The sequence below is a fragment of the Pyrus communis genome, chromosome 8 (assembly GCF_041283825.1).
Source record: "Pyrus communis isolate YQ-2024b chromosome 8, ASM4128382v1, whole genome shotgun sequence".
Taxonomy (NCBI): Eukaryota; Viridiplantae; Streptophyta; class Magnoliopsida; order Rosales; family Rosaceae; genus Pyrus; species Pyrus communis.
Window position 1 is genome coordinate 13,144,732 of NC_142572.1, and position 14,673 is coordinate 13,159,404.

At 34.6% G+C, this 14,673-nt stretch overlaps 2 protein-coding genes and 1 long non-coding RNA gene across 9 annotated transcripts; 1 reads left to right on the forward strand and 2 right to left on the reverse strand.

The window, feature by feature from the left end:
* Window positions 1–827: 827 nt before the first annotated feature.
* On the reverse strand, window positions 828–3,671 carry LOC137717278 (GTP-binding nuclear protein Ran-3). The gene is made up of 8 exons (XM_068456587.2): window positions 3,532–3,671; window positions 3,334–3,403; window positions 2,714–2,770; window positions 2,485–2,602; window positions 1,900–1,989; window positions 1,616–1,795; window positions 1,450–1,527; window positions 828–1,146 (listed from the first exon to the last, which is right to left on the reverse strand). Exons 1-8 carry the CDS (start codon window positions 3,532–3,534, stop codon window positions 1,077–1,079), a joined length of 666 nt encoding a protein of 221 aa, XP_068312688.1. The 5' UTR covers window positions 3,535–3,671; the 3' UTR covers window positions 828–1,076.
* Window positions 3,672–4,605: 934 nt separating this feature from the next.
* Window positions 4,606–12,186, reverse strand: LOC137717580 (BIIDXI-like protein At5g11420). Its single transcript, XM_068456991.2, has 3 exons — window positions 12,030–12,186; window positions 9,921–10,418; window positions 4,606–5,419 (listed from the first exon to the last, which is right to left on the reverse strand). The coding sequence occupies exons 1-3, from the start codon at window positions 12,100–12,102 to the stop codon at window positions 4,893–4,895; spliced, it is 1,098 nt and encodes a 365-aa protein (XP_068313092.2). The 5' UTR covers window positions 12,103–12,186; the 3' UTR covers window positions 4,606–4,892.
* On the forward strand, window positions 5,302–9,552 carry LOC137745696 (uncharacterized). Of its 7 annotated transcripts, XR_015965238.1 has the most exons (6): window positions 5,302–5,442; window positions 6,257–6,498; window positions 6,662–6,717; window positions 7,097–7,919; window positions 8,342–8,403; window positions 9,292–9,552. It is a non-coding gene; the product is annotated as an uncharacterized LOC137745696 (long non-coding RNA). The 7 variants fall into 7 exon arrangements; XR_015965236.1 differs by having other exon boundaries at window positions 7,097–8,403; XR_015965237.1 differs by lacking the exon at window positions 9,292–9,552 and having other exon boundaries at window positions 8,040–8,633.
* Window positions 12,187–14,673: the final 2,487 nt, after the last annotated feature.

Here is a 14,673-nt window from a genome sequence, read left to right on the forward strand (position 1 = left end):
GGTGGCAAGTCAACACAAACCCGAGCTGGCAATGCCCCATTGTGGATTACTTAGTCAATGGGACACATACACTCTCCGCAGACAGTCCAGAGTGCAAAAAGCTCCAAACGAAGGCAGCACTTTACTTCACTCTATATTGCCATAATTCATTGCATATTTTGAACTTTTCTAAGAATTTTCCTTCTAATTTCAGCTAAATCTAAATAAGTTGATATATTCACTCCATTACAAATTTCCATAATTTCCGTCAAAAGCAACTAATATTGATATATTCATCGATATTTTCATAAAGGGAATTGTTGTTAGCACTCCAAAAATCTCATTTGGCATTCCAAACTTTCTATAATTAGAAAGACAAATACACTTGTAAGGAATATAGAATAAGATTTTTAGAGTGCTAATAACAATTCCCTTCATAAATTGCATATTAATATTTCCACTTGTGTCAATATCGATAAGTGATTGATTACATAGCTAGCAAGTGTTTGAGAGAGGTTTGATAGGACGAGTGGACTACTTTCATTGGGCCACTTCATGAGGTTGGTATAATAGGTACTTACTAGGACAACATTACCCTCACTAAATATTGAAAAATCAATTATGCCTATGACAACTCTTCTTCTCCGACTTTTCTTTTCCAATTTTGTTTCTACCAACGCCGCATTCACCAAGCTTATGATCCCAAAAAAGTGAAATTCTTTAATGTGCTCTCAGGTTTCTATACGAGTTTTTAACTGTTAAACCTTTGATCAAAGATGCAAATGCCCAATATCTAATGGCTACGAATCCTACAACACCTTCCATATAATTTTCATAAAAACATGGGCTAAATAGAACGCCACTGCATAACATAGACTGGACAAAGTGTAGGAAAACGGCTGATAGGAAGCCAGTTCAAAATAAAATCATACATGAAAACATCAAAACATGGCATTCTCCAATTCACATCCTCAATTGACCAGGAAAATCAACACTTACAAACAACAATACCAGCAGTTTCAGAAAAACAAAAGAAAAGGTCCGAGGACCCACGAATAATACTAAGAGAACTCTCAACCAGATGACAACTTCCACATCTACTCGAATGCTTCATCATCATCATCGGGAAGGGGCTGGCTAGCAGCTGCAGCAAGCTCAGCCTCGTGCCTGTATTATCAATGACAATATCTAATGTAAGGTCCTTACCTTTTGCAAAACAAACTAACAAAAAAACAGTAAACACTAATACGTCGAGTCCAATCATAAACTATTTGCCTTTTTATAAGGCTTTATATTCCTTGTTACATTAGATGTGTGCCTAAGTGTGTGTGGGTTGTAGTTGTGTGTGTGTGTGGGTGGGGGGTGGGGGGTGGTTGGCGGCGGCTGCGGGGGGAGGGAGGGGATGGTGGGGGGTGGTGTGGAGAAAGAAAGATAGAACCTAAGAAAATTTGGGTACGAAAGAAGGCTTACTGTTGTTGTGCAGCAAGATCAATGTGCACTTCTGGAGGAGCCAAGGCAGGGGATTCAACAAAATGTAAGTTAGGGTCCCTGCAACAAGCAGCACTTTCAGTAACTTAAACTGCACATCAAAAAGTCACAAGAAAATTACACCTATTCACAACTTAAAAGATTTTACCCTGCAAGCTTTCTGGCAAGGTACAAGAAAGGCTTCTCGAAGTTATAATTGCTCTTAGCTGATATCTCATAGTACTGAAGATTCTTCTTCCTGTGGAAAGTAACTTGCTTTGCCTTGACCTGCCTGTTTTTGACATCAACCTTGTTTCCACAAAGAACAATCGGTATGTTTTCACAGACCCTGGAATTCAAAACACGAGAACCCAAAAAGTCAAATACCAAAACCCAAAACCTCATTGAGAGAAATACATGCAATAACAAATAAACAGAACCTTGCCAGCACACCTGCAAAGATCCCTGTGCCATGTGGGAACATTCTTGTATGTCAACCGAGCAGTAACATCAAACATGATAATAGCACATTGCCCATGGATACTGCACAACAATATAATTCAAAATCACAGTAGGAAAATATCACATTTTGGGCAGTACAATCGACATACGCATGGTGAGCAATAACTATAAAACCTTCCTGCATCCACTAGGAATGGAACTACAGAAAGTGACATGAATGCTAAAAGCTATAAAGCATAAATAAATAAAAAATCCTTTCAACAAGGTCGGAAGAAACTAATCTTAGTCATAATCCATAAAACAAAGGTTTTGTCATCCAAATTTGCATTATCATATCTCAATGAAGCATGTCAATCATTCGACTCAAAAATCAACATAGCACCCATACAAGGATAAGCACCAGCTTTAGACTTGACTGATCCAATAACAAACCAAATCTTGAGTAGCAATTAACGCTGACAAGAATTTAGAAAGCAGAATACTTGTGCTCTAAACACAGCCAAAAAAAAAAACAAATGCAAACAAGTTTGATAACAAACTTCAGCCAGAAATTTAAGACTAAAATAAAAAACTCACTAGTATCCATCTCTAAGACCTCCGAACTTCTCTTGCCCAGCTGTATCCCAGCAGTAGAATCGAATTTTTCCACAGTTAGTGAAAAAGTCCAATGGATGAACCTCCACACCAATAGTTGCTGTCCATTAAACAAGAATGCGAATGAGTTCCATAGATCACAAAATGGAAAGGGAACAGTCAATAAACCAAAGACAAATCAAAAGGGAAAAGCAGTACGCAAGATACTTACGTTCATATTTCTTCTCAAATTCACCAGTAAGATGTCTCTTCACAAAGGTTGTCTTTCCTGCATCGACAGAAGTTTCAATCAGGGAAACACCACATCATTATAAACAAATTACTAATACCAGCAACCCCATCACACCAAAACAGCATCAAACCACCAAACATAAAATTTAAGCCGCATTTGCATTAGAACAACTGTAACAAGGTCCAAGAACCGAAACGCCGGTAAACAATTTCTAGAGAAGCAACAAGTTTAGATGTACTTTAGTTCATTTCCATTGCCCTAATCGATGAGGTAACGTCATGGGAAATCACCCTATAACTACCTAATCACTCAAAAATCCAAACTTCATGTCTACCATTTAGGTCAAGCTCTCAAAAAAATAAATAAATAAATAAATAAATAATTTATGTATCTACAACTGCTACACCAAATTCAACTCTTTAACCAAAATTAAATTCAAACTCCATATTTTCCGAGCAAAAGTGTTTGCATTTTGTTCATTTGAGTTCAGAAACCAAACGAATTGTCCAAACAAATAACAAACTTAAAAAATTCAAAAAACGAAAATTTTCACAGAAACCAAGCAGATCATGAATCGGGAGAGAAAATAAAAAGTAGACCTGTTCCACCATCGCCGACAATGACGAGCTTGAAGCTCGGGTAATCCACGGTCTGCTGATTCGGCAAAGCCTGCAAAATTTCACCAAAAAAATTTAAAAAAATTAGTCAAAAACCGGTTTTCTCTGCAGCCAAACACACAATACGAAGATCAAAGGAAACGAACATAAAATTTCCCGAGAAAAAATGTGAGGACTTACCATTTGCGTCTTGGTCCGACACTTTGAGTGGCGCAGAAGAGAGCAGAACGAGTGAGGGGGAGAGAGAGGGAACGGGGCGAGATTTGTTTAGGGTTTATATAGTCGGAGCCTTTTCAGAGACCCTAGTACTTCCTTATGTTAGCTTCAACGTGACGCAGCGCTCTGGACCGTCCGATTGTTACACTAAAATGAGATTTGATTGACACGTAGCGGGATCCGTTTGACCTTTTGGACTGTACCGGGTTTTGTCGGACCCGTTTTGAAAGATTGAATTGGGATGTTGAGCTGTTGGGCTGTTGGGCTTGGGCTGGCGTAAAGTGTGACATTTTTTATCATGAAAAATTGCTTTCCAAGTCTCATTTATTTGTTCAATATGTTCGAGTTTCTAGCATTGGGTTCATGGGTTTGAAAGTAGTCACGCATCAAAAAAATGATTTGCGTACGGAGCATATAATTTGGGTCTTTATTTTTTATTGTTAATTGATTTTAAGTTAAATATTTATATTCTAATAAAAACTAAGTTTAAATATTCCAAATAATGTTGTTATTACGTCGTGGATTATTACTTTTGAACTGTTTAGGATCCTACCCATCACTATATACACATAGAATTAAGATTATAGGAAGTTAAAGCTTTTGGCATTTTGACTTTTGAATCAAAGAAGTCGTGAACATAACAACCCCTCCCCACCCCCCCAAAAAAAAAAAAAAAAAAAAAAAAGGGCTAGTGAATAAGAATGAGAAGGAAGGGGTATCAAACTGACTCCTTCCTAATTATTCTAATTCTTGGTTTTTCAGGGATTTGGTTGTGCCTTTTGGACTCGCAAGTGCCTAAAAAATTCACCTTAACAAAGCACAAAAATAGTTGAGAAACACGTTCTCAGACCTTATACAATAAAGAACAATTCTTTGAATTTTTTTCTTTCTCATAAACGATATTACTATCTAAGCTACATTACGCGAAAGAACGAGGGTTTAAATCCAGAACTCATGGAATTGACTGGGTTGAAGAGAAATGTGTTATACACTAAAACAATTTATCACTTGCAATTTTCGATAATGGTTTTGAATTCCTTTTGTTTTGAAAATAACTAAATATCATTATTTTCTCATTTATTTTGCTCATGAAAGTACATAAACCATTCATAAAAATTAAACTATAATTGTACACGCTAATCCCGCCGCTAATCTTCTTTTAAAAAATGAACCAAAAGTTCATCACCATCATCATATAACCCAAATTATGCGACCTCATTCATTGTATATCATAAATATATGGCCTCGTTTCCTCACATTCATATTATCAAATTCCAAACCCTAGCTCCAACCCAATTTGTATTTACCAAATTGGCCCTCATTGTCTAGGGTTTCCGAAGGCTCAACAGCTTCACATCATCAAGCACAGGTCCACACAGAGAAGATAAATCATCACTCCTCATGGTGTAATATGTGCTTAGAAACACGACACGTGTCCGGGTCGAAACCGCCACGAATTTGAGCACAGCTCGCTTAAACCCGCCTTTGCCCTTGGACTCATAAGGCACTTTCACAGTGTTCTTCCCTGCAAATGCCTCCACGATCAAGGAGCCTTCGCATGAGTTGCTTGCATCTCCTACTGAGAACGAGAGCACATAGGTTTTTCCGGGGATGGTTCGGACAACTTGGGCGATTGCGCTTTCTTTTCCGGCCACAAGTTCGACCGCTCTTTTGCCTTCCGGGACTGAGAAGTGGCCCGAGTCGATGTACTTCACTGCTTTGAGGGACTCCACCATCCAGCCTGGTAATGGAGAGTGGTCATCTTCTATGTTTGGTGGGATTAGGACTCCCCAAGATGCGTTTGGGAACACGTATGGACCTTCTTCGAATCCGGCGTTTTTGATCAAGTTCTCTGCAGTAGAGGTGGATTATTAGGTAATTATTGACCAGATTGTAAATCTAGACCATTAATCATGTTAATTTGTCATAATTTACTTAAATCTACAGTAAATCTACCAATACAATGTTTTTCCAACTTTGTACACTTAAATTATGCATGCATCAATGTACGATAGGGAGAGACATAATAGACCCTACAATTTTAATACAGCATGAGAAAGAGGGTCATGGCCGGCTGTGTATGTCCAAGACAATGTGACCCAAAATTAGGCACTGCACCAGCTTTAATTATGAGATTTGCTTTCTAGAGTTGATTATTACATGCGAGGTTTAAATTGCCAGCCTCGACTTGTAATATCGGACAGGACATACATCACATGTTATTATATAAATGAAGAAAAGTTTTTTTTTTTTTAAAGTCCGTCCATTTGTATAATAACAAATGACGTATGTGTTAATGTTCAAAACTCATTGGAAATCTTTCACTTCTGGAAAATCTTTCACTCTCATGGGGTTTTGGACCCAACTAATAAATGAGCATTGTTAATGAGCCATGACATTGAAATTAAATGGAAATAAGAGATCTACTGAGAATAGCCAAGATTTACCTAATTTGTTAACCGAAAGAAAAAAACAGATTTTCCTAATTTTGATCTGTTTGTTCTCTTATCCAGAAATCAGTATAGTTTCTATGTTTTTAAATTTTATATATACTAAAGCTCAGCGGATGGGTACTGTTCATTAACAGTGCCCACCCGGTTTTAACCCTCATTTTATTCATGGTTTTTGGACTTTGGTGGGATTGTGCAGTAAATTGTCTATTTTGCCCCTCTTTCATTTTTGTTTGCAGCTGTTGCTCCCGTTTCAAAGGTGCGTTTTGGTGTTTTTGGTTGAGCTTTGGCCACGTTGCGTTTTATAGGAAAGATGCCGGAAGTACCGTCGACTTTTTCTTTTCCTCTTCTTTTTTCTCTCTGTCGTTCCGTTTCTCTTTAGTTTTCCCGTCTGTCTTTTGATTTCGGTTCCGATCGGATCTTCTCGAAGGTGTTTGGCGTTTTTTCCCCTGTTTTGCACAAACGAATCGCTCCCGTTCAGGTATGTTGATTCATTTGTTGGTTTATTTTCTGTTTGGTTAGGAAGAAAATTTTATGATTGATTGTTGTGAATTTGGGCTATTCGGCTTTTGTGCCCAGCGTTTTCTTTGTTTTTTCGCGCTCTACGTCTGGTTGTTATCTCTGATTTTGCATTTTGGTTGCAGGAAACATTTTTCTTCAAGTTTTAGGGTTTTATTCTTCCTAGCTTTTTCTGGGTCAGGTATATAATTTATCTCTTTGGTGTTATTTTATTTATTTATTTTTTTTTTGTGCTTCGATTTTTCTCTCAAACTTAAGAAAAAAAAAAGAGGAATACTGATGATTAATTTTTGGGTTTTGCTTTGTATGTTTCGGTTTTGTACTGTGAGTGAGGAATTTTTTATTTTGGTGTTGTAATTAAGGGCTAAACATTTCCAGCAATACAAATGGATGATCATGATTAATTTTTGGGTTTAATTTAGCTGTTGATTATTGTGGATGAGTTGCGAAACTTCTTTTCGATTATGCGATCTGTGCCTGTTATGTTCTTCTTATCTTGATTATATTTGATTGAGGTCATGATGATTTATGGGTTTTTTTTTTTTTTAAATATGATCCAGGTCTGAGCATTCTGGTTAGCAGGCCCGCTTAGTTGAATCAGCTAAGTTTCATGTCTGACATCGACGTACTGCTTCCACTGCCTTTGGTATGTTTTCTGTTAATTCATAACTCATCTGAGAGATCATTTTTTTTTAATTGAATTCAATTGGATAAGTTTTTTAATTGAAAACCTGGGTACCTAGATGCTCTAGAGATCATTTTCAGTCATCGATACAATACTGTTGTAATTTAGTAGTTGTGCAGTTTGAGAATTGGTGTGTAGTTGTTTCTTCAGCAACCTGACTAACCTGATCTACTCAAGAAACCAAGCTAAACTGCTTATTTGGGCATTATTGACAACCTAAATGGTATGGTTTGGCTTGGCTATAATTCATATGAATTTGAAGTCGTTAGTTCTGGTGTTAGGAACATGGTCTTTAAGATCTGATTTAACAACCTGGAGCAATATGCATATATACTGGTGAAAATATAAGGTTGTGAGTGTGGTACTGATTCTTTCTTTGTATTAATTGAGCTTATAATATACTTTAAGGCCTCAAATATAGATTTGTTTTTCGTATCAATTCTTAACTTATCGGTGTTAATAGAACTGATTTGGTTTTGTAGATCAGAATTTTTAAACGACAAAATTAACCTGCAAATTCAGTTCAGGTGTCAATGCTTGCGCTTATTTAGATTGTTGAATTGATCTTTATCTTGACCAGATTTTATTTTTCAATGTTGTTTGATGCATTATTGTGTTACTTTATTATTAATAAAACTAATTTGGTTTTGTTGATTAAGATTTTTAAGCGAGAGAATCAAGTTCAAAATTCAATTGAGGTATGACTCTTTTTGCTTATTTGGCCTGTTGAATTCATGTTTGCCTTTGCTGCATTTTATTTTTTACAGTTGTTTGGTACATTATGGTATTAATTTCATTGTAATTTTTTGGATTTGAAGTCGTTATTTGGATTTTGGACTGTGAGAAGGATCTGGTGGGTATAAATCTTCACTGCTTTGTATTGCAGCTCATTTTGATAACATTTATAATGGTATATAAATCTGCTGGATTAATATTCCAGTTCAATAGTGTTGTTTATTACGTGTGACAAGTTATATTAGTAACATTTACACTGTTATCTGTCGTAGTTAGACTTGCTGGCCATTTTTATCCTGTTTATGACATTTTTGTGCTAGGGTTTTTGAGCTTTGTTACTTACCCTTTCGTTTTTTTTTTTTTGGTTGCTTGATTTGTTTTGCAGGTTGCATTTGCAAAGGGAGAACAACATCTTAGATAGTTTTTGTGCTTATGAAACATTTGAGGGTAAGATTCACATGGTTATTTAAATCTGTGGGTTTTGTTTCTTTGATTTTAAAATGGAAAAAACTTAACATTTTTTTTTCCTTAGATTTTAATTAGAATGTGTTGTAAAGCTTTTTATGCATTGCTGTGGTTTATTGTAATAAGTTGGCAACTATGTATAAGGAGCTATTAGTTTTGGATTTACAGAAATTAGGTGTTCAATTAGTTGAGATTATTTGGTTTCCTTACAATTTTCTTTGTTTTCTACTTTCTCATATTGTCATGTATTTTTGGGACTTATTCTTATTCTGCGGTTGTAGTATTATGTTAGTTTTGCAGAACATTATTATTTAGTCAGTGGTGGTTCTGTTTATGCCCAGAAAATGGTTAGCTAAAGTGTATTGACACATGGTCTTTTTTATCAATGTGTTGTAAATTTTTTTATATGTTGTGGTTTACTATGGTAACTTTTAGCAAGTATGTATAGGGGGAAATGCTTTTGCTTTCCCCTGTTTCCTTTTTTTTTTTTTTCGCAGAAAAAAAAATTTCATGCAATATTTTTCTGTTTTTGTTAAAATAATGTCCTGATGTGATTAAGTGCCCGAAGGTTACACATTTGGTCTGAGTTTTATACTCTAATATATTAAGTATACATGAAATATCTAATTTATCTAATTTATTGGCTATATATATGCTGCTTAGCAATTTGATTAGCTGAAAAATTTAGCCAGCAAGGCAAATTTTTTTATGCTAAAACTGTTGCAGAGATGTTAGTTACAAATTATGCTCAATCTATTTTTAATAATTTTTAATAATATTAGCCAAAACTGAACAACTTACAAATTATGCTCAATCTATTTTTAATAATTTTTTTAATTGTTATTATCTACGAACTTTCTTATCTCGCAGCAACGCGCGGGCACCATTTCCTAGTTCTTTACTATTTGATGTCACGCATGCCAAAAACTTAGGCAGAGGGACAGGTGCTGCATACCCAAAGAGGACATTTGTCATCAAATAATTGCATCCACAGCTCAGAATTTTTTAGCCTTTTTAAATGAATCGGGATTCTCGCCAGATTCTTATATGAAGATATTAATAATCCGTAAATCGTGTATGTCTATCGTATATCGTGAAATTATAAATTATTTTAAATATTTTTATTTAAAATTTAAACATAAAAAGTATTTAATAAAAATTGATCGCACAATGCACAATTAATGAACACGATTCACGAGTTCACAAAATCCTCACCAAAATGATCCAAAGAGAATCCTGTTGGTTTTCAAATGGAGGTGAAACAGTGGCTCCATACAACTATACAAATAGTGTGGTCCTTCCTAATAAGAGGACCCCATTTTTATCTTAAGATGGACATAAGAATATCTCATTTTATGTAACTAGGTCACCTATATTAAGCAATTACACTATCAAATATTATATTATTAGATTATCAATTTAATCGGCGAATTTAAATATGCAGTGTTAAATTTAGATTTCGAAACATAACGTGCCAAATATTTGCTGAGAGAACTTACTGTTGGTTGCTCGAGGAGGGTACAAAGTCCGGAAGGCGACCGAATCGATTAGAGGCCCGCAAGCCGGATCCTCCTCGACGCCGGGGTTATGCAAAACAAACTCAATTGTCTCATAATCCGCCTGAAACGCCCAAGCATATGAATCCCAACCATTGCTGCTATACACTGTTTGGATAGGCAGCACTCCAGAGTCCGGTGCCACGGAAATGTTCAAACGTTCCTCTTGAGCACAAGTCCTGGCTGCGCTAAAAGTGATTGAGTAGTATAATCCCTTAATCACTTTAATGCTCTGCTTAATCGATGCCTCATTTCCGAGCCTAACTGCATAGGCTCCCTCAGGGACAACCAGCAACATGTCCCCTTGCTTTTGACCTGACTTAATGTACTCCACAAACCCAGAAATCTCCCACTTTGGTATGGCATAGCGGCCAATCACTTCGGAACCCTTGAGGTCTGATGGCTTAGGGGATAGCTCAAAATTGCCATTTTCTAAGTAACCTGCATTATTGGATTACAATGTTTTAGGGAAGAAACCATTCTTATCGCAATAATCATAATTTGACATATATGCTGAAATAACTCACTAAAAATACAATACAAAACGGAAAAAATAACACGTGTTAAACAGCGATTGACATGTAGAAGTATACATGCATGTCTACTTCTGAGCAAACAAGCAAACATAGAATATGGTACAAGAGTATGACTCATGTGACGTATAAGTAATACGTGTACATGAAACTATATGATAAAATTATAACCGAACGAACGCGGAAAATCTTGTTGGGCTCCAAAAGTACGACAGAGTACAAAAAAATAAATACTTTTAATCTACTGATCTTATTTTGTTAATTGTTCTACTTTTTAATTTTTTTTTTTTTAGGTTATTCGATTGGACAATTAAAAATAAATAAAAAAGCATCTGAAAAGTAAAAATAGATGCTCAACAACACTACTCTAAATTTGAGAGGCAGATTGTCTGTCCTTCTATTTAGATGTATTTTTCATTTTCTTCTATTTTGTACGATCACGATTAAGCTATGTTAATATTTTATATTAATTTTTTTATAAAAATAATAAAATAAAAGATAATAAAAATATAAAATATTGATGTCGTTTAACCGTAACTGCATAAATAGAAAAAAATAAAAAGGGTATTCAAACAAGAGGGCGACCATCTGCCGCCCTAAATTTGATGTTATACAAATCTAGTGGGATCTACTGTGCTTGTAACAGTGGCACGCATGTGAGGTTCCTGTGCACTCTGCAGAGCCAGTAAATAATTGGGTACCTACACAGAATATATATTAATCACAACCGCCCAAACATTCACTCCTAGAGATCCGAGGAAATCCAAAATCCTCTATAGATAAATTAAGGGCTGCCACGGCTCAGAAAATGAGAAGACTCTGAAGAGAAATGAAATGACAAATTTACCCCTCAAGGAATTCAAATTTCTACCAACAGAAAAAAATACTGAAAATCTTCAGCAGCTAGGTGGATTGAAACTTCAGTTCCAGTAACCCTTCTTATTCTATGAGTCTACGACCATGTGAGCAGACCAAAGCACCCTCCATCCAAGTCTTCAAGAGATGAACTTATGCTTAGGTACTAGGCCATTTTGGTCTTTTTAACATAACGTTCATACATAACCTTGATATACTGAAAATTTTTGCTTAATTCATTAATTTTAGTCCAATTAGAGTTTTGGCCTGTAAATTAAAATTTTGTGAACATAAGTTCCTAAATTTGTCATAATGTGAAGCACAAGTCTCTTTGGATAATTTCGCTAGAATTCCCTCTTCTTTATGTTCTCATAAAACATAGTATTTTTTGGATGAAAATTCTAACAGAGCTACTAAAAAACTATCATTGTAACAAATTTTGTGACCAATACTTACTGATTTGTAGTTAAATAACCAAAACTGAAATTCAATTCAAAATTCAAGAACCAACACTTCAGTTTTGTAAGGAGAAAGACCAAGAATTTTTAAAAAGAACAACTAACCGACACATAAAATGCAGATTTTAATTTGATTTTTTTTAATAAACCTCTAAAAAAACATTATATAAATAATTAAATGGAAATTTTGTGATATAAAAACTTACCATCGATGAGGGAGAAGGCTGAGTGGCAAGTGGCAAACAACAGCACCGACAACAAAAAAGCTAGCCCTCTCATAGTTTTTGATCAATCAAAATTCAAACCCTGTCTGCAAATTTTTGAGGTGTAAGCTGGTGAGCTATGCAGAGTGGAAGGAAAGAGGGAGAGACGAAGGGTTTATATGCATGCTAACGTCCAAAAAGGCCCTTACGTTTTATCGAATATAACGAGTTTGCCATCCCATTTTCTGACTATCTTCACGTGGCCTCTGAAATGACGTGTTTAGTTTTATTTTTATTTTTTTCGGTATAAACGATATATTTTATATTAAGAAATTGATGAGTTTAGTAAAATCACATAGTGTGCAAGTATTGAATTTATCATTCACGATATTCGAATTTAAAACTTTTTATTTATAAATAAAAAGAACTATCATCTGATTGTAGTACTATGTGACGTTTTTATTCTTAATTTGGTTCTTTTGTTTTTTTATGGGGAGTGAAGTGATTGTGTTAATATGTGATCCGAATCTGTGTGCCTTGCGGGAGTGCAGACAAAAGCTGTTTAAGGTCACATGGTTTCGTTCGACCTTGGTTGTTGCGAAGCATGCATGCTCACGAGTACACCCTTTTATCATCACGTTTGAATCTTTGATCCATGTTTGCAATCCAAGTTCATCGTTGCAAAGTGATATTAAGGTTATGTTTGAGATTGCATTTGACAAAACGGTTTTGTGACAATTAAAAGTACTTTTGTTTATATTTAGTGAAAAAGTTTAAAAGCATTTTTGAGATGTAGAAGCAGTTTTTAAAATTTATTATATAAGTGCTTACTAGTAAAACTGTTTTATACAAAAGTACTATGAAACGGGTCTTAAATTATTATTTTATAGCAAGAGGATTTGAACATAGTTACACGCTTTGTTCTGATTAATTGATTCGACGAACTTACATATGTTCGATTATCTTTAAGAAATGGCACTTAAATGCAAGTGGTGGATTACCGTAACGATTAAAATTTTTCTTTTTAACTCACTGCATTCCGAATTTAAATCGTTCTCTTTTTCTTAAAGTTGATTAGTGTGAAATATCACTTGAAAAGAAAAGAAATGAAAGTTAAATTTGTTATATAATTAACCATACTGATGACAATGCATTGTTTTCGTGAAGGGAAATTTGCCACTTGGTAGGGAATATTCTTAGGGTTAATGACAAATTTGGTCTTAATTATTTGGTATGGCCAAAGTGCATGTATGTAAATTATTAATGTTTGTATGGTATACTAGTATTCTTGCCGGCGAGATCATATGAAAGAAATGAGCTCACTTCTTACTTTTTTTTTTTTTTTTTTTTAACAAACGATTTTTTTTTTAAAAACGATATTGTTACATTAAGGGAGAGGCCAAGAGGGTATATTTAGCCTCATAATGAGTTAGCAGTAATGTGGCTCAAACCAAAAACCTCTCACTTATAAGTAAAATGAATAACATTAGACCATAGTACTAAATGACATCTCACTTCTTAATTAGCTAGTTATGATACATTACCTTGGAGTGATATGAGAAAAATGATAGATTTTCAATTTATTTGTACGTTTTATGCTAGGAGTGGTTTTTTTTTTTTTTTTTTTTTTTTTTTACAATAGTGAGAGAATAGAGAATGGAGAATGAAACGTAAAACCGCAAAAAGTAGATGCTTTTAAGCATTTTAAAGAAGCCTCTCAAGTCTTGGTTGCCAAAATTCTGATCATCAACCGAAAACATATAACATGTCAACCTAATTGATAAAAAGGTTAGTCATGCAAAGATACAAACGAAATGAGGTTTCTTTAGTATTAGTTAAAAGACTAATTAAGCAGTGCATGTGCAGTGATAGAGAGAGAGAGAATCATACAAACTCATATATGTTCTAAAATTCCTTCTTTTTTTTTTTTCTTTTTTTTTGGAAAAAAAGAAACAATTGGTATCAAATCATGGTTATCCACTCATTCCGAGGGCTAAGAAGTTAAAGAGACATTTCAACCTCCCTGACCACAGTTAAGCAGACTCATTAGCTTGGAGCCTCGAATCAAGGACCTCCTTATTTTTTTGAATTTTTAAGAGTCGAAATCCACGCTTTTACCAATGGACCACTTGCAATAGTTTTAAGGTCTGGTTTGGTACTGAGGTGACTCTAAAAAAAGCTAGTATCAAAAAAAGCTGGGAGCTGTTTTTGTGTTTGGTAAACATTCAACTTCAGCTTTTTTTCACAGTTTTGGGTGAAAAAAAGCCAAAAACAAGAAGCTACAAAACCCAGCTTTAAAAAACAGGCTTTTTTCACATCTATTTTACATAAAAGTTTATTAAACACTATAATACTGTTTTTTTTTTTCAAAAGCACTTTTACAAAAAAGTTTACCAAACACTCTGCTGCTTTATTTCATAACTACTTATTTTCACAGCATAGCAGAAGCAGTTTTTTTTCAAAACACAGCAATACTAAACCAGCTCTAAAATTCCTTGTTAATTGTTGTGAATATTCATAAAATAACGGCAATATATATTTTTCTCCGTGTCAGGTAGGTATGAATTAATTATTAACTAAATATTAAATAGAATTGTGTAGTACTCCATTAGAAGAAAAACAGTTAATTAATTTATTATTTAGTTGT